This window comes from Pipistrellus kuhlii, unplaced genomic scaffold (assembly GCF_014108245.1).
Source record: "Pipistrellus kuhlii isolate mPipKuh1 unplaced genomic scaffold, mPipKuh1.p scaffold_m20_p_90, whole genome shotgun sequence".
In the NCBI taxonomy this organism is placed as follows: Eukaryota; Metazoa; Chordata; class Mammalia; order Chiroptera; family Vespertilionidae; genus Pipistrellus; species Pipistrellus kuhlii.
The window spans coordinates 228,089-243,195 of NW_023425596.1; the positions used below are offsets into that span (position 1 = coordinate 228,089).

Here is a 15,107-nt window from a genome sequence, read left to right on the forward strand (position 1 = left end):
TGTCCTGGTCTCCGGCCTCTGCCTCACCTTTCTCTTGGTTCCTGCGGACAGGGCTGGGGGAAGAGCTGATGCGGGCACAGCCCTCGGAGGGTACCATGGAGGGAGGGAAGTAACAGCAGCCTCTCCCCCTGTCTCTGGGAGGGGCGCCCCGGGGTCACACCGGCAGGACATGACCCCAAAAGCCCCACTGGCACCGGAAGGCCTGGGCGGAGGTTGTCGGCCTGGGTGCTGTGAGGGGTGGGGAAGCAGGTGCTGTTTCTGGGAGACTGGAGGCCCCCAGGACAGGACAGGCTGTGCTCCCCGCGGGGCAGGCGGGTGCTCAGGAAATGCTTGCAGCGAAAGCTGGTTTAAGGGCGTGACCCGGAGTCTGAGGGAGAGAAGGGGACTGTGGGGCGGGGGGCAGCAAACTCGGGCAGAGGATTTATTTATTTATTTATTTATTATTTATTTATTTTTAATTGCTTTTTCACAGAGAGGAAGGGAGAGAGCTAGAGAGCTAGAAACGTCGACCGGCTGCCTCTTGCACACCCCCCACCGGGGATGTGCCCGCAACCAATGTACATGCCCCTGGCCGGAATCGAACCTGAAATATGGTAGCACTCATACTTGGGTAAAAACTGCTGTTTGAATTTTAACCTTGCTATCTGACTTCGACCTTCGATTACTTGCTTGAACAATAGGGTAGTTGCAGGAGATTGACTCCCACTGACTCAGTAGCTTCAGGGGTAGAAACTGTAGATAACCTTTAGTTCTGCTTTTGTATTATGGGCAAGATAGGGCCACATTCCAATGTCAAGCAGGGTGTGACTGGGAACCGACCCTGCGGGTGTCCCCAGTCTTTAGAATTTAGTCCTGAGGGGCCAATCAGGGTTAGCCGAGGCAGTGACATCACCGACCTGAGTAAAACCCCTGGACTGGGCGAAATTCGCTCTCTTCCTCTTCCGCCATGCTGCCGGCGTGAGTGGGACAGCCCATGCTAGCATGGAGATGGCTCTTTTGTTTATTGCATCGGACTCGGCTCCCTGGTGGTCCTTGGGGATCATGACTGGAATCCCCAGCCAGGACCATGAGGGACCCCCATTCCGAAGAGCCTGACTGGCCGCGGTAGGTGTGCGTTTGTCTGTGTTTTTGTGTGAGCGCTCTGGAGGGACTGCCCCTCCATCAGGGCTCTCACCTGGGTGTCTATCGGCTGCTGCGTCAGCCATGGTTTGAGTCCAGATTCGAATCTGTAATAAATTCTAGCATGCTTAATCAAATTGGCTCCGGTGGTCCATCTCTTGGGGACTCGCTTCGTAACAGAACCTGGGACCTTTCAGTCCGCAGACCGACGCTCTACCCACTGAGCCAAACCGGCTTCGGCTCGGGCAGAGGATTTAATGTTGTTGCACATTTCTAATTTTCTGTGAGAGCATAAAAGGTGAGCACAGTTTCCAAGTTAAACAGTTCCATTATTTACACAAACGGAAACAAACAAGGATCAAGCAGTGCCTCTCAGACGGGAGACATCGGGACAGAGGGAGTCCCCAGGGCCCCAGCCTGATCCCCTCTCCCCGCCCCGGCCCTCCCCTGAGATAGCCTCTCCCTAAACACAGATTTCTAGTCTACACACCCACGTGCTTGGACGTTTTTAAATCACGTCTTTTTCCTTTTCCATTTTTATAGCAAAGATGGAAATTTATTGAAGATCAAGTACAGACTCTCATGTGGGGAAGGGGAAGGTATCTCACAGCGCAGACTCTCAGGAGGAGAAAGAGTTCCCAAGAACAGACTCCCACATGGGGAGGGGGTCAGGCTCTCACCAACTTCCTGTTTCCGTGATTTATAAAGGCTGCAGTTCCTGTGTCCTGATATTCCCTTTCGAATTGCTTACTATAGTAATGCCAGCCTCCTTCATTGTCTTCCTGTTTCCTCTGCGCTTTCTTCCTCCTTCTTTATTTTGTAAATACAGACCTCTTGGCTACTCCCAATTTCCTTCTCTTCTGTACACATGTACCTTCTCCCAGTTTCCCTTGTCTTATGGAGATGGAACTGCTTCCAGGCTGTAGCCCTGTTTTTTTTTTCCCCCCATGGACCCCAATTCTAAAAATCCTCTAAATCTGCCTATAGCCCCCTAAAATTCCTGTTTCATTTCTTTTCCCCCTTTTAAATTGGATCTTCTTTATCTGCTTTATTTAGTTTATTTTATTTTTTTTAACTCAATCTTTATTGTTCATATTATTACAAAGGTTCCTCATTTCTTCCCCCCTCCACCAGGTTCCCACCCCACCCTCCTCCTCCTCCTCCCCACCCGCCATTGTCCTCATCCATAGGTGCACAGTTTATGTTCAGTCTCTTCCTCCCTCCCTTCCCCCCCCCCCACAGGAACAGTCAGTCCACTCCCCTCCCATATCGCCGACTCTACTACAATGAACTGCTATTATTGTTCATCAGGTTTTTTTATCTTTTTTTTGTTGTTGTTTTAATTAATAAATTTTTACACTTCTAAGAATAAATTTTAAAATCTAATAATTTTAAATCTTATTGTTGTGTTTTTTTTCTGCCCTGGGAATTGAGAAGCAAACTTGTTTACATGTAAACTTGCCCTTAGGCTATCAAAAGGCGTAGCCATTCAAGTGTAAATGGACACATTGTTTAAACATTGCTGCTGGTTGGAATTGGATTACCTGTTCTGGGTGGGAAGGGCTTGTCATTCCCTTTCTCCATTAAAATTAAGGTGTTAGCTTTAAAACCTCTTTTTGGCAAGAGACCTTAAACTTTCAGAACTTTAAATTTTTCAGATAGTAAATCAGTTACCTAGCATTTTTTCAAATCAATAATACCTCCACATGCCCAAGGATACACTTCACACAAAAGACATTTCCAAATAGATCAACCAACCTCATCCAGACCCCACACAAGGCACTCACAGATCAACACCCCAGCCCTATACTAACTCAACACATCCAGATCTAAGCCTTCATCACTTGATTCAGCAGACCCTCAAGTTCCCCCAAAAGTTTCCAGCCATGTCTGAGAGGCAGCCTTGGGGCGGAGGCAGGCGAGGAGTGAGCTGTTCCAGGCCTGGATGCTTCGGGCCTGGCCTCTGTTGCTCTGGTCCGTTCCACAACCAGCTGCTCCGGGTCTGGCCACTGCCGCTCCCTGGCTGCTCCGGGCGTGGCTGCTGCTGCTCCGGACCTGGCTGCTCCCGACCCGGCTGCTCTGGGCCCGGCTGCTCTGGGCCCAGCCGCTCTGGGCCTGGCAGCTCCCGATCTGGTTGCTCCTGGCTTGGCTGATGCTGCTCCAGGCCTGGCCACACCCAACCCAGCTGCTCCAGGCCTGGCTGCTCCAAGCATGGTTGCTGCTGCTCTGTGCCTGGCTGGTCCCGACCCGGCTGCACTGGGCCCGGCCACTCCGGGCCTGGGTGTTCCTGGACTGGCCACCCTGGGCTTGGCCGCCTCTGCCTCAGGCCTGGCTGCCACTGCCCCAGGTCTGGCTGCTCCAGGCCTGGCTGTTGCTGCTCTGGTTCTGGCTGCTGCTGCTCTGGTTCTGGCTGTTGCTGCTCCAGACCCGGCTGCCAATGCCTTGTGCCTGGCCACTCTAGGCCTGGCCGCTGCCGTTCCAACATTCTGTCCTTTAAAAAAAAAACCAAACACGCATTTATGTTGCAATGTTGGCTGCTGAGTTGAGTTCTGACTTAGTCTTCTATTTTTCAAGATCTTTGTATTCTTTCTTAAGTAATTTTACTATCTTTTGCTCTCACTTGATTTCTTCACATTGAGAACTTCTTTGGTTTCTTCCTCCTTGTCCTGGGAGCTCAGCAGGTTGGCCTGTGGCACCCCTTTGTTCTCCGCGGGCTCCTGCGCTGCTTCAGTCTGTTGCAGGGGGTCGGCACTGCCGCCCAGGAAGCAGCCCCCGGCCTTGGCTCAGTTGCCCGCGCTCAGCGGTCGAAGGCCCAGGGGCACCCCCGCCCCCTGGGGGCCCTGTCGCCCGGCTCCTTGCTGGTGCCCGGCTGGCCGGTGTCCGGCAGGGGCTCCTGCTCCTCATCGCGTTCCTCCAGTCTGGAGCTTTTTTTCTCCTTCCCACTGGGGGAGTCTAGCATCAGAGTCAACAGACTGTCCTCTGCGCGCAACGTGCGTGACTCCGGGGGCTCCGCTTTTTGCCGCTCCCCCAGGACTCCACCTCACAGCCCCGTCTCCCTCTGCTTGAGCCTGGGTCCCCAGGGATTGGCCTAGAGCTGGGGTTCAGAGCAGTCTGGACTGAGGCTCAGTGTCGCCGGAGGTTTTGTTTCTTCCCGCCAGGGCAATACAGCATCAGAGTCAACATTCCATCCTCTGTGCGCAATGTGCACGTCTCCAGGGGCCCTGCTTTTCTCTGCTCCCCTGGAATTCCGCCTCACAGCCCCGTCTCCCCCTGCCCGAGCCTGGGTCCCCACGGTCTGGCCCATATCTGGGGCTCAGCGCTGCCGGTTTGGGGGTTCAGTTCAGGCTGGGGGTTTTATTTCCTTCCTGCTAGGGAACGCCAGGCAGCACCCAGCCCTCTCCTCCTCTCCGGCTGTGTCCCCTCCGTGCGCGTGCGGGCATGCAGCATGTCTCCGTACCTTAGGCTTTTTTTCAGCTCCTCTGATTTTCCTTCTGGTTTTCTCTTTCCTTCTTGTTGTAGAATGTTCAGTCAATCGACTACCTGTAGCTCTGGGCAATGTCCACTCTACATTTTAGTTGTATTCCATTGAAAATGTTGTGTGCTGCTGCGGTTAGGTGTCTACCTGAGCAGCCCTCTTAGATCCTCCTCCTTTTACTTTTCTCTTCCTCTTTTGACCCCCATAAACTCTCCCAAGGGACACGCCTCCGCCCCAGGAATGGCTTGTCGGCCTCCTATGTCTCCTTCCGTTATTTCCCCAGTAATCCCACACAGATGTGCAGCTATAGCCATATAGATGTATTGATATCAATATATATGTCTACATGCATATGCCATGACTATATTATAAATACACCTGCCATAGCTGTAGCATGTTGACATGTTTGTGTCATGTCTCTGTCTTGTAAGGAGATAGGGTTTTGGGGCCTCTAAATGTGAGCCACAGCTCTGCATCTCGCTGTTCCCAGCAGCACCTCTGGGGAGCCCCCAGGCCATTAATTCCCCCTGAATGCTGCGGGGGGCTCACAAGGCTGGCCTGGCTGCAGGGTCCCCTGTGCTTCCTTCCCTCCCTCCGGCCGTGAGCGGGGCAGCAGCAGGAGTGCTCATTGTTCTGTGCTTCGTGTCTCAGAGGTACTAAGACTCTAAAAGCCTGGACGATAGTGCCCTTTCATACATTTAAACGAAATTCTAATATGTATAATGACCCGGGATCAAAGGGACACACACATTAAAGTGAGAAATGGAGACCGTCACCTTCATCCAGGAGCCGGTGCCCAGGAGCCGGTGCCGGGCGCGTCCTGTGCCATCGAGAGCCACTCTGCTTCTCCCCTCTTCAGCCCCCACACCACGTACGCCGTCACGATCAACGAGGTCACACCCCACAGCTCACCAGTGCCCAAGGTCACACCCCACACTGCCCAGTGCCCGAGCTCACACCCCTCACTGCCCAGTGCCCGAGCTCACACCCCACACTGCCCAGTGCCCGACCTCACACCCCTCAGCCCCCCAGTGCCCGAGCTCACACCCCACACTGCCCAGTGCCCGAGCTCACACCCCTCACTGCCCAGTGCCCGAGGTCACACCCCACACTGCCCAGTGCCCGACCTCACACCCCTCAGCCCCCCAGTGCCCGAGCTCACACCCCACACTGCCCAGTGCCCGAGCTCACACCCCACACTGCCCAGTGCCCGAGCTCACACCCCACACTGCCCAGTGCCCGAGCTCACACCCCTCACTGCCCAGTGCCCGAGCTCACACCCCACACTGCCCAGTGCCCGAGCTCACACCCCCACACTGCCCAGTGCCCGAGCTCACACCCTCAGCTCCCCAGTGCCCCGAGCTCACACCCCTCAGCCCCCAGTGCACGAGCTCACACCCCCTACACTGCCCAGTGCCCGAGCTCACACCCTCACTGCCCAGTGCCCGAGCTCAACACCCCTCACTGCCCAGTGCCGAGCTCACACCCCACTGCCCAGTGCCCGAGCTCACACCCCTCAGCCCCCCAGTGCCCGAGCTCACACCCACACTGCCCAGTGCCCGAGCTCACACCCCTCAGGCCCCCAGTGCCCGAGCCACACCCCATCACTGCCCAGTGCCCGAGCTCACACCCCACACTGCCCAGTGCCCGACCTCACCACCCCTCAGCCCCCCAGTGCCGAGCCTCACACCCCTCACTGCCCAGTGCCCGAGCTCACACCCCACACTGCCCAGTGCCCGAGCTCACACCCACACTGCCCAGTGCCTGAGCTCACACCCCACACTGCCCAGTGCCGAGCTCACACACCCCTCACTGCCCAGTGCCCGAGCTCACACCCCTCAGCCCCCCAGTGCCCGAGCTCACACCCTCATGCCCAGTGCCCGAGCTCACACCCCACACTGCCCAGTGCCCGAGCTCACACCCCTCACTGCCCAGTGCCCGAGCTCACACCCCACACTGCCCAGTGCCCGAGCTCACACCCCTCACTGCCCAGTGCCCGAGCTCACACCCCACACTGCCCAGTGCCCGAGCTCACACCCCTCACTGCCCAGTGCCCGAGCTCACAGCCCTCAGCTCCCCAGTGCCCGAGCTCACACCCCTCAGCCCCCCAGTGCCCGAGCTCACACCCCACACTGCCCAGTGCCCGAGCTCACACCCCACACTGCCCAGTGCCCGAGCTCACACCCCTCACTGCCCAGTGCCCGAGCTCACACCCCTCAGCTCCCCAGTGCCCGAGCTCACACCGCACACTGCCCAGTGCCCGACCTCACACCCCACACTGCCCAGTGCCCGAGCTCACACCCCACAGCTCCCCAGTGCCCAACCTCACACCCCACACTGCCCAGTGCCCGAGCTCACACCCCTCAGCTGCCCAGTGCCCGAGCTCACACCCCACACTGCCCAGTGCCCGAGCTCACACCCCACACTGCCCAGTGCCCGAGCTCACACCCCTCAGCTCCCCAGTGCCCGAGCTCACACCCCACACTGCCCAGTGCCCGAGCTCACACCCCTCACTGCCCAGTGCCCGAGCTCACACCCCACACTGCCCAGTGCCCGAGCTCACACCCCTCAGCTGTCTGAGATGAGGGGAACATGCCCCATGTGCCCAGCCACCCCCAGGACCTGCAGGGCGGAAGCCTGGAGTGGCTGAAGACACTGTGAAACTCCTCCTTCCCCCTCCCCCTCCACTGACAGGGAGGAGGCCCCCTCCCTGTGGCCCCAATAAAATGTGAAAACTGAAAACAAAAGGTGAGAAATGGTGAGCTGGCCTGGCCGGTGTGGTTCAGGGCATCATCCTATGTTTGGAGAAAGTTGCCAGTTTGATTCCGGGTCAGGGCACAGGCTTGGGTTCGGGCTCCACCATCTCCAGTGGGAGGCATGCAGGAGGCAGCCCGTTCTCACATCATATTTCTCTCTCCCTCTCCCTTTGTCTCTCTTAAAAATTTAATTAATTAATAAAAGTTATATAAAAAAAGAAATGGTGAGTAGGGGTTCAAGGACCAGCTTCTACTCCCTTCCCCCTGACTCTCATCATCCTTCCCCAGGCCAGGGTCTCTGAACATCCCCTCGCCCCTGCAGGTTCCATGGAGAAGTCAGTGCAATTACTTCAGTCCTTGAACTTGGCGGTGGAAGGATGCTGGGGTGAAGGAACCCAGTGCAGTTCATTGATTAAGAGGTAAGGCCAGCCCTGACCAGTTTGGCTCAGTGGATAGAGGGTCGGCCTGCAGACAGAAGGGTCCAGTTAAGGGCATGTGCTTTAGTTGCAGACATATCTTCAGTATGGTGTGTACAGAAGGCAGCTGACTGGTATTTCTCATCGATGTTTCTAGCTCTCTATCCCTCTCCCTTCCTCTCTGTAAAAAAAAAAAAATCAATAAAATTAAAATAAAAAAGAAAGAGGTAAGGCCAGATTGGCCTTTAGTAGTTCTTCTTCTTCAAATATTTTTTTAAAGGATATGATGTCATGCCTTTATTTATTTATTTTATTTTTTAAAATATATTTTATTGATTTTTTTTTACAGAGAGGAAGAGAGGGATAGAGAGTAAGAAACATCAATGAGAGAGAAACATCAATCAGCTGCCTCTTGCACACCCCCTACGGGGGATGTGCCCGCAACCAAGGTAGACCGGAATCGAACCCGGGACCCTTCAGTCCGCAGGCCAATGCTCTATCCACTGAGCCAAACTCGTTTCGGCATCTTTAAATATTTTATTGATTTCAGGGAGGAAGGGAGAGATGAGAGAGAATCACTGATGGGCTGCCTCCTGCACACCCCACAATGGGGATCAAGCATGTACCCTCACCGGGAATCAAACCGTGACCTCCTGGTTCATAGGTCAATGCTTAACCACTGAGCCACACCAGCCAGCTGAGTGCATCCTCCTGAGCCCGACCTCTGCGCCTCTGCCGGGCGCCTGTTCCTCTCTGCGGCCTGAGCCTGACTCCCAGCCTCCTCCCGGCCTCCCTCCTTCAGGAAACAGCCCTGTCCTGTCTCCCTGGCCCTTTGCAGGCAACAGCTCAGGGTTCTGCCCCGGGCTGCCTATGTTTTTATAATGCCTGTTTTTTCTAGAACACTAAAATAGTTGAAAAAACACTGAAAATCTTTCTAAAGGGTACATTAAAATTCATTCTTTTGAGTTAAAAATGTTTTATTTATATCAAACAGAATTGATTATAATTTTATTTTGGCACAAGTTAATGAAAAACTGTTTAACCTCCTCATCTGGTCTAGAGGACTATAAAGCCTGAAAACCCTCTCGTTTAAAAACAAGATGGATGAGTTTGTTTCCATCAAAGCCAGGGCGCACTTTTTCCCCTGGTGTCTGGGCATGGCACTGGTCCTTACTTAAAATGTTGAGATTTTGTTCATTCAAATATCATGGATTTTTGCGTTCATTTTTATTTTTTAAAAAGCATTACATTAAACTATTCTTTTAAAAAATATATATTTTATCGATTTTTTTTTTTTTACAGAGAGGAAGGGAGAGGGAAAGAGAATTAGAAACATTAAGCAGCTGCCTCCTGCACACCTCCAACTGGGGATGTGCCCGCAACCAAGGTACATGCTCTTTTTTTTTTTTTTTTTTTTTTTTTTTTAATATATTTTATTGATTTTTTTTTTTTTTTTTTTTTTTTTACAGAGAGGAAGGGAGAGAGATAGAGAGTTAGAAACATCGATGAGAGAGAGTCATCGATCAGCTGCCTCTTGCACACCCCCTACTGGGGATATGCCCGCAACCAAGGTACATGCCCTTGACCGGAATCGAACCCGGGACCTTTCAGTCCCCAAGCCGATGCTCTATCCATTGAGCCAAACCGGCCTCGGCAAGGTACATGCTCTTGACCGGAATCGAACCTGGGACCTTTCAGTCCACAGGCTCATGCTCTATCCACTGAGCCAAACCGGTTAGGGCACATTAAACTATTCTTCATTGAGCTTCTGGTCCCCTTTCATTTTTCGCCCAGGGCAGTGTCTCACTTGTTGGCCCCAGCCTTGGCGTCTGCTCTGATTAACTTGTATGTCCACCTCACTCCTGGCCCCCTCTCACAACACTCCTCCGGAGGCCTTCGGTGCTCTCCCAGGCACCAGGTGAGTAAGTCCTTCTAGAACTCGCTCCCCCATCACGCTGCTCCAGCCACACCAGCCACCACGCTTCCCCCAGACACACAGGCCCGGCTCCGCCTCGGGGCCTTCGCGCTCCCGTGCTGCCTGCCCAGACTGCTTTCCCCTCGTGTCCACGTGGCTTGTTCCCTCACTCCCTGCAGCTCTCTGCTCAAACAGAACATCCGCTTCTCATAGGGCTCCTCCCAGAACATTCGGTCAGACGTAATGCACTCCCTCCCCCGAATCATCTGGCTATTCAGTGGCCTGCAGCGATGATTTGTTATTTCTCCAAAGTCGGTGGGGTGCTTGGGCTCCGCTGCATGGTTCTTCGGCTCCCAGGTGGTGCTGCCTGGCACCGCTCCTGTGGCTGCATTCAGCTGGAGCGCTACCGGGGCTGGCATGTTCTAGATGGCTTCAGGCTCCCCTCCTTGTGGCCTGCCTCTCCCCAGGGTCTCTCCAGCCGGGGGACGGGATCTGGAGACTCTGAGGAGCTGTGGAGACAGAGGCTTCAGTGAGGGGAGCTGGGGTCCCCCCAGGGGCCTGGGTCCCTGACTGTTGGTCCCTAGACCTTCAGCTCCTTCCCAGTGCAGGTTGGTCCCCACCCTTTGACCCCATCTCAGCTCCGTATCTCTCCACTCCTCTGTGACCGGTGCCTCTGACGCTATTTTGCTCTGATTCTTTCTGGCGTGGTCTCTCGTCCATTGTAACGTCCTGCCCGATTCTCCCTTGTTTTTCCCTTGGGGAGTCTTTCTTCCCACCCCACTTCCCCCTTTCTCGGGGTGTGTGTGGGGGCTTTGCCTCTTTTCTTTCACGTCTCTCCCTACTCCCATCTCCCTCTTTGTCTCACTGCTGCCACTTAAAGAGAGCAGAATGGAGAAATGCATCCGGAAGAATCAGCGCTGAGCTGGGACTTGAAGGACAGGTTGGTGATGGTGTGTGTGTGTGTGTGTGTGTGTGTGTGTGGAGGGGATGTAGGAGAGGATGTGAAAACTCAGGGAACGAGGAGGCCAGAGTCATGGGGCCTGGACAGCAGCTGCTGAACTGGGTGTGGATGCTGCCCAGCTGACCCCATGGGCACCAGTCCTGCAGGACTCGGCAGGGCCGCTGCAGTGGGATTTCTGAGCCAGCCTCTCTCCTGCGCTTCCTGTGGCAGTGCTGGCTCAGCTAAATCCCCTCCCTCTCCACAGGGGTGGGTGAGTAGATGGCTCGGAGAGGGGAAGGAGAGGGGGAAAAGGAACAGTTTGTTTCGGGAACTGAGTCCCTGATGGAGGAGTGGCAAGGGCGGGTGCTGAGCAGGGCCAGGCCCTCAGACACTGGGACGCTGTCCTGGCGACCACGGGCAGGTCTGGAACCAATCTGGGTGTTGGGAAGATCTCTCGCTGGGCCCCTTAAGGGGGGCCAGGGCCCAGAGTGACTGACATTGGCCCCACACGTAGCTGGGGGGTGGGGTCCCTGCCCCAGGGTGGGACCCCCACCCCCACCCCCTGACATCACTGTCCCATTATTGCACGGGGGCTGGCTGACCAATAAGCTGCGGCTGGCTCTGGTGGGTCCTAGCAACGGGGTCTGCCCCCGGGCTAACAGGAGAGGAGAGCCTGTCAGTGGGGAGCGTGTGAGGGGAGGAGGAGAGCCTACAGGGCAGGTGAGCATCCTCAGGGCGGCTGCTGGGGCCTGTGAGTGCAGCTTCCCCTCCCAGCGCCCCCCGGGGCCCTGGGTCTGTCTGCCCCTGGCCGCTGGTGGCCCAGGCCCCGCACCCTGAGACGGGGGTGGGGGCGAGGGAGAAGTGGGCCTAGGGTGCGGGGACTGGGCCGACCTGGCATGGGGTCAGACCCGGTGGAAGAATGCAATAAGGACACATCTCTGTGGGTTGGGGGATGGAGGTGGGGACAGGGGCAGCCAAAGAGACAAGGTGGAGCGGGGCAGGGGGGCAAAGACGGCTGCCAGAGGCAGAGCCGCTCCTCAGAGGGGCAAGGAGCCGGGACCTGGGAGTGAGGCCTGGTGGTGGCTCGGAGCGGAGGCTGAGCCTCAGCCCCTCTCCATCCGATGGGGGCAGTGACGGGCATGTGGTTGTCTCTCCCAAGGTTCTCTGAAGAGTCTTAGTCAGTGAGGAAGTGTATCTTAGAGGCGATGGCCCCGAAGACAGTGTGACTGGGAAGAGGGAGGGCCAGGGCAGCTCCCAGGTGAGGAGGACGGGTCCCAGAGGCCCTGTGCCGGCTCCAGGGCGTGGGGGGGACTTGGCCTGGCGAGGCCACGGCAGGGCTGGGCGTCCGACGAGGGGGACCCTGGCCGGTGTGGGGGCTTCTCCCGCCCGCTGGGCCCAGGCTGTCCTCACAGTGAGCCTAGAGACAGACGCCCGGAGGCAGACAGGGCCCCCGCATCCGTGCGGACACAGCAGCCGAGGCTCAGAGAGGGCAGGGGCGCGCTCAAGGCCACGCAGCTAGAAATATTAATATTGACAATAGCACAGGCCGCCTGCTCCGGGCCAGCCGCCACTTTAAGTGCTCTGTGTGGGATTCTCAACAACCCGAGGAGGTGGCGGCCTGCAGAGGAGAAAAGGGAGTCAGAGCGTTAAGAAACCTGCCCCAAATCGCTCAGGGGCCTTGGCAGAGCCAGGACCTGACCCCGGGATTGGGGGTGCTTCACCCTCACTCCAAGGGGCCACTGTCCTTGCCTGGCCCGGGAGCCGGGCGGGAGCCGGGCGGAAGCCCTCTCCCTGGCCGGCCTGGCTGCCTCACTGGCAGGCCCAGCCCGGAAGAGAGAGGCAGGAAGCCCTAGATCAAGCGGTGTTAAGGCTTCCAACCGCGCTGGCAGCTAAGCATCAGGCCAAGAGCCGGGCCTCTTAGGTGCGGGGCCTCATGTGACTCCGCAGGTCACAGGGCCCACGAAACTGCCCCCTTCCCTCGGGGTTACCCCAAGACTCCTGGGGAGGCAGGCCAGCCCCTGTGTCTGGGGCCGGAGAAGCAAGGAGGCTCAGAGAGGTGCCTCGTTCCGCCTCATTAGGGGCAGAGATGGGATGTGAGGCTGGGCCTGCCGGACTCCAAGGCCCCCTCCCCCACTTCCTTCCCAGAATGTCCCCCAGGGAGTGTGGGAAGGAAAGGGCTGTGGGGAGCCCGAGAGGCCCGCTTCACAGCCTGTGTCTCTCTCTCTCTCCCCTCCCCACCCCGCCCCAGGCCCGGAAGGCGAAAAGGCTCCCTTCTCCCCGAGAAGCCAGGACCAGCCGGTCCGTGCCTCGCCCATCGGCCCTCTGAACCACCACCGGTCGCCATGGCCACCTCCAAGTGCCCCGGCGGGGAGGAGGAGACCACCATCCTCATGGCCAAGGAAGAGCTGGAGGCCCTGCGCAGCGCGTTCGAGTCCGGGGACATCCCGCAGGCCGCGTCCCGCCTGCGGGAGCTGCTGGCCACGACGGAGAGCTCCCGCCTGGAGGTGGGCGTGACGGGCGAGTCGGGCGCCGGCAAGTCGTCGCTCATCAACGCGCTGCGGGGCCTGAGCGCCGAGGACCCGGGCGCCGCGCTCACGGGCGTCGTGGAGACCACGATGCAGCCGTCGTCCTACCCGCACCCGCAGTTCCCCGACGTGACGCTGTGGGACCTGCCGGGCGCCGGCTGCCCGGGCTGCCCCGCCGACAAATACCTGAAGCAGGTGGACTTCGGCCGCTACGACTTCTTCCTGCTGGTGTCGCCGCGCCGCTGCGGCGCCGTGGAGACGCGCCTGGCCACCGAGATCCTGCGCCAGGGCAAGAAGTTCTACTTCGTGCGCACCAAGGTGGACGAGGACCTGGCGGCCACGCGCAGCCAGCGGCCGTCGGGCTTCAGCGAGGCGGCGGTGCTGCAGGAGATCCGCGAGCACTGCGCCGAGCGGCTGCGCGCCGCCGCGGGCCTGGCCGAGCCGCGCATCTTCCTCGTGTCCAACCTGTGGCCGGGCCGCTTCGACTTCCCGCTGCTGCTGGCCACCTGGGAGCGCGACCTGCCGGCGCACCGGCGCCACGCGGGGCTGCTGTCGCTGCCGGACATCTCGCTGGAGGCGCTGCAGCGCAAGAAGGACATGCTGCAGGAGCAGGTGCTCAAGACGGCGCTGGTGTCCGGCGTCATCCAGGCGCTGCCCGTGCCCGGCCTGGCCGCCGCCTACGACGACGCGCTGCTCATCCGCTCGCTGCGCGGCTACCACCGCAGCTTCGGCCTGGACGAGGACTCGCTGGCCAAGCTGGCCGAGCAGGTGGGCAAGCAGGCGGGCGACCTGCGCTCCGTCATCCGCTCGCCGCTGGCCAGCGAGGTGTCCCCGGAGGCCGTGCTGCGGCTCTACTCGCAGTCGTCGGACGGCGCCATGCGCGTGGCGCGCGCCTTCGAGCGGGGCATCCCCGTGTTCGGCACGCTGGTGGCCGGCGGCATCAGCTTCGGCACCGTCTACACCATGCTGCAGGGCTGCCTCAACGAGATGGCGGAGGACGCGCAGCGCGTGCGCATCAAGGCGCTGGAGGACGAGGAGGAGGACGAGGAGGAGGCGGCGGCGCCGGGAGGCAGCGGCGGGCTCAGCCTGGAGGCCGCGGGCGACGGCGGCGCGGAGAAGGGCGGGGCCCCCGGGGAGGGCGGCGGCGAGGACGCCCCGCTGTCCACCCGCCGCAAGCTGGGCCTCCTGCTCAAGTACATCCTGGACAGCTGGAAGAGGCGGGACCTGGAGGAGAAGTGAGAGCGCAGCCCCCCGACCCCCCTGCCTCGCCCCACGAACCTTAAAACAAAGCCAGCCAGCCAAACGCCAAAGGCCCCTGTGGTGGTGTCTGCGCGCCGCGGGGCTGAGGGTGGTGCAGGGCAGAGGGAGGGACAGGGCGGGCCCTGGAGGGGGGAGGGGGGGACAGGAGAGAAGGGGGTGGGAGGGCCAGACGGGAAGCAGGGGTCCCCCCGAGTGGAAGAGGGATTCACTCAACTGGGACAGGAATTGATTCTGGGGGGCCGGGGGGGGGGGGGGGGGGAGGGAGGTTCAAGGGATGGGTGGTGGGCCCAGGGTCATTGGTGGTCTCTCTCTCCCTGGCCCCTAAGTGGCCCCGGGGTGTGTGTGGGGTGACAGGGCAGCCCAGCCTGGATGTAAGACAAAGACAAGTGTCGACCTACGAGGGTGGCTGAGCGGGGGTCAGTGCCCGCGAGGTGCTTATTTCAGTTGCAAGGTCATTCACATCCCTTTCTGAGAACCCTTGGGTCCTGAAGGCTGCCTCTGGAGGGGGGAGGGGCAGCCAATCGGTGCCCAGGATTGGCACAATGGAGCCTAGCAACCAACCGGTTAAGCAGAGGTGGGCAGATGGACATCCTGGGCCTGTGAGTGATGGTGGGCCGGGAGGCCAGCCGAGGGCGCCCCATGGCCCCTGGGCAGGCCTTGGTGCAGAGGTGGTGGGAGGGGGTGGGGCAGGCTGTTTCTCT

General features: G+C 58.6%; 1 protein-coding gene across 1 annotated transcript; it reads left to right on the forward strand.

The window, feature by feature from the left end:
• Positions 1–12,701: 12,701 nt before the first annotated feature.
• IRGC (immunity related GTPase cinema) lies at positions 12,702–14,452 on the forward strand. Its single transcript, XM_036428725.2, has one exon. It carries the CDS (start codon positions 12,964–12,966, stop codon positions 14,383–14,385), a length of 1,422 nt encoding a protein of 473 aa, XP_036284618.1. The 5' UTR covers positions 12,702–12,963; the 3' UTR covers positions 14,386–14,452.
• Positions 14,453–15,107: the final 655 nt, after the last annotated feature.

Excerpts from the sequence above, each read along its gene's own strand:
- IRGC (XM_036428725.2), top strand. The coding sequence starts at position 12,964 with ATGGCCACCTCCAAGTGCCCCGGCGGGGAGGAGGAGACCACCATCCTC.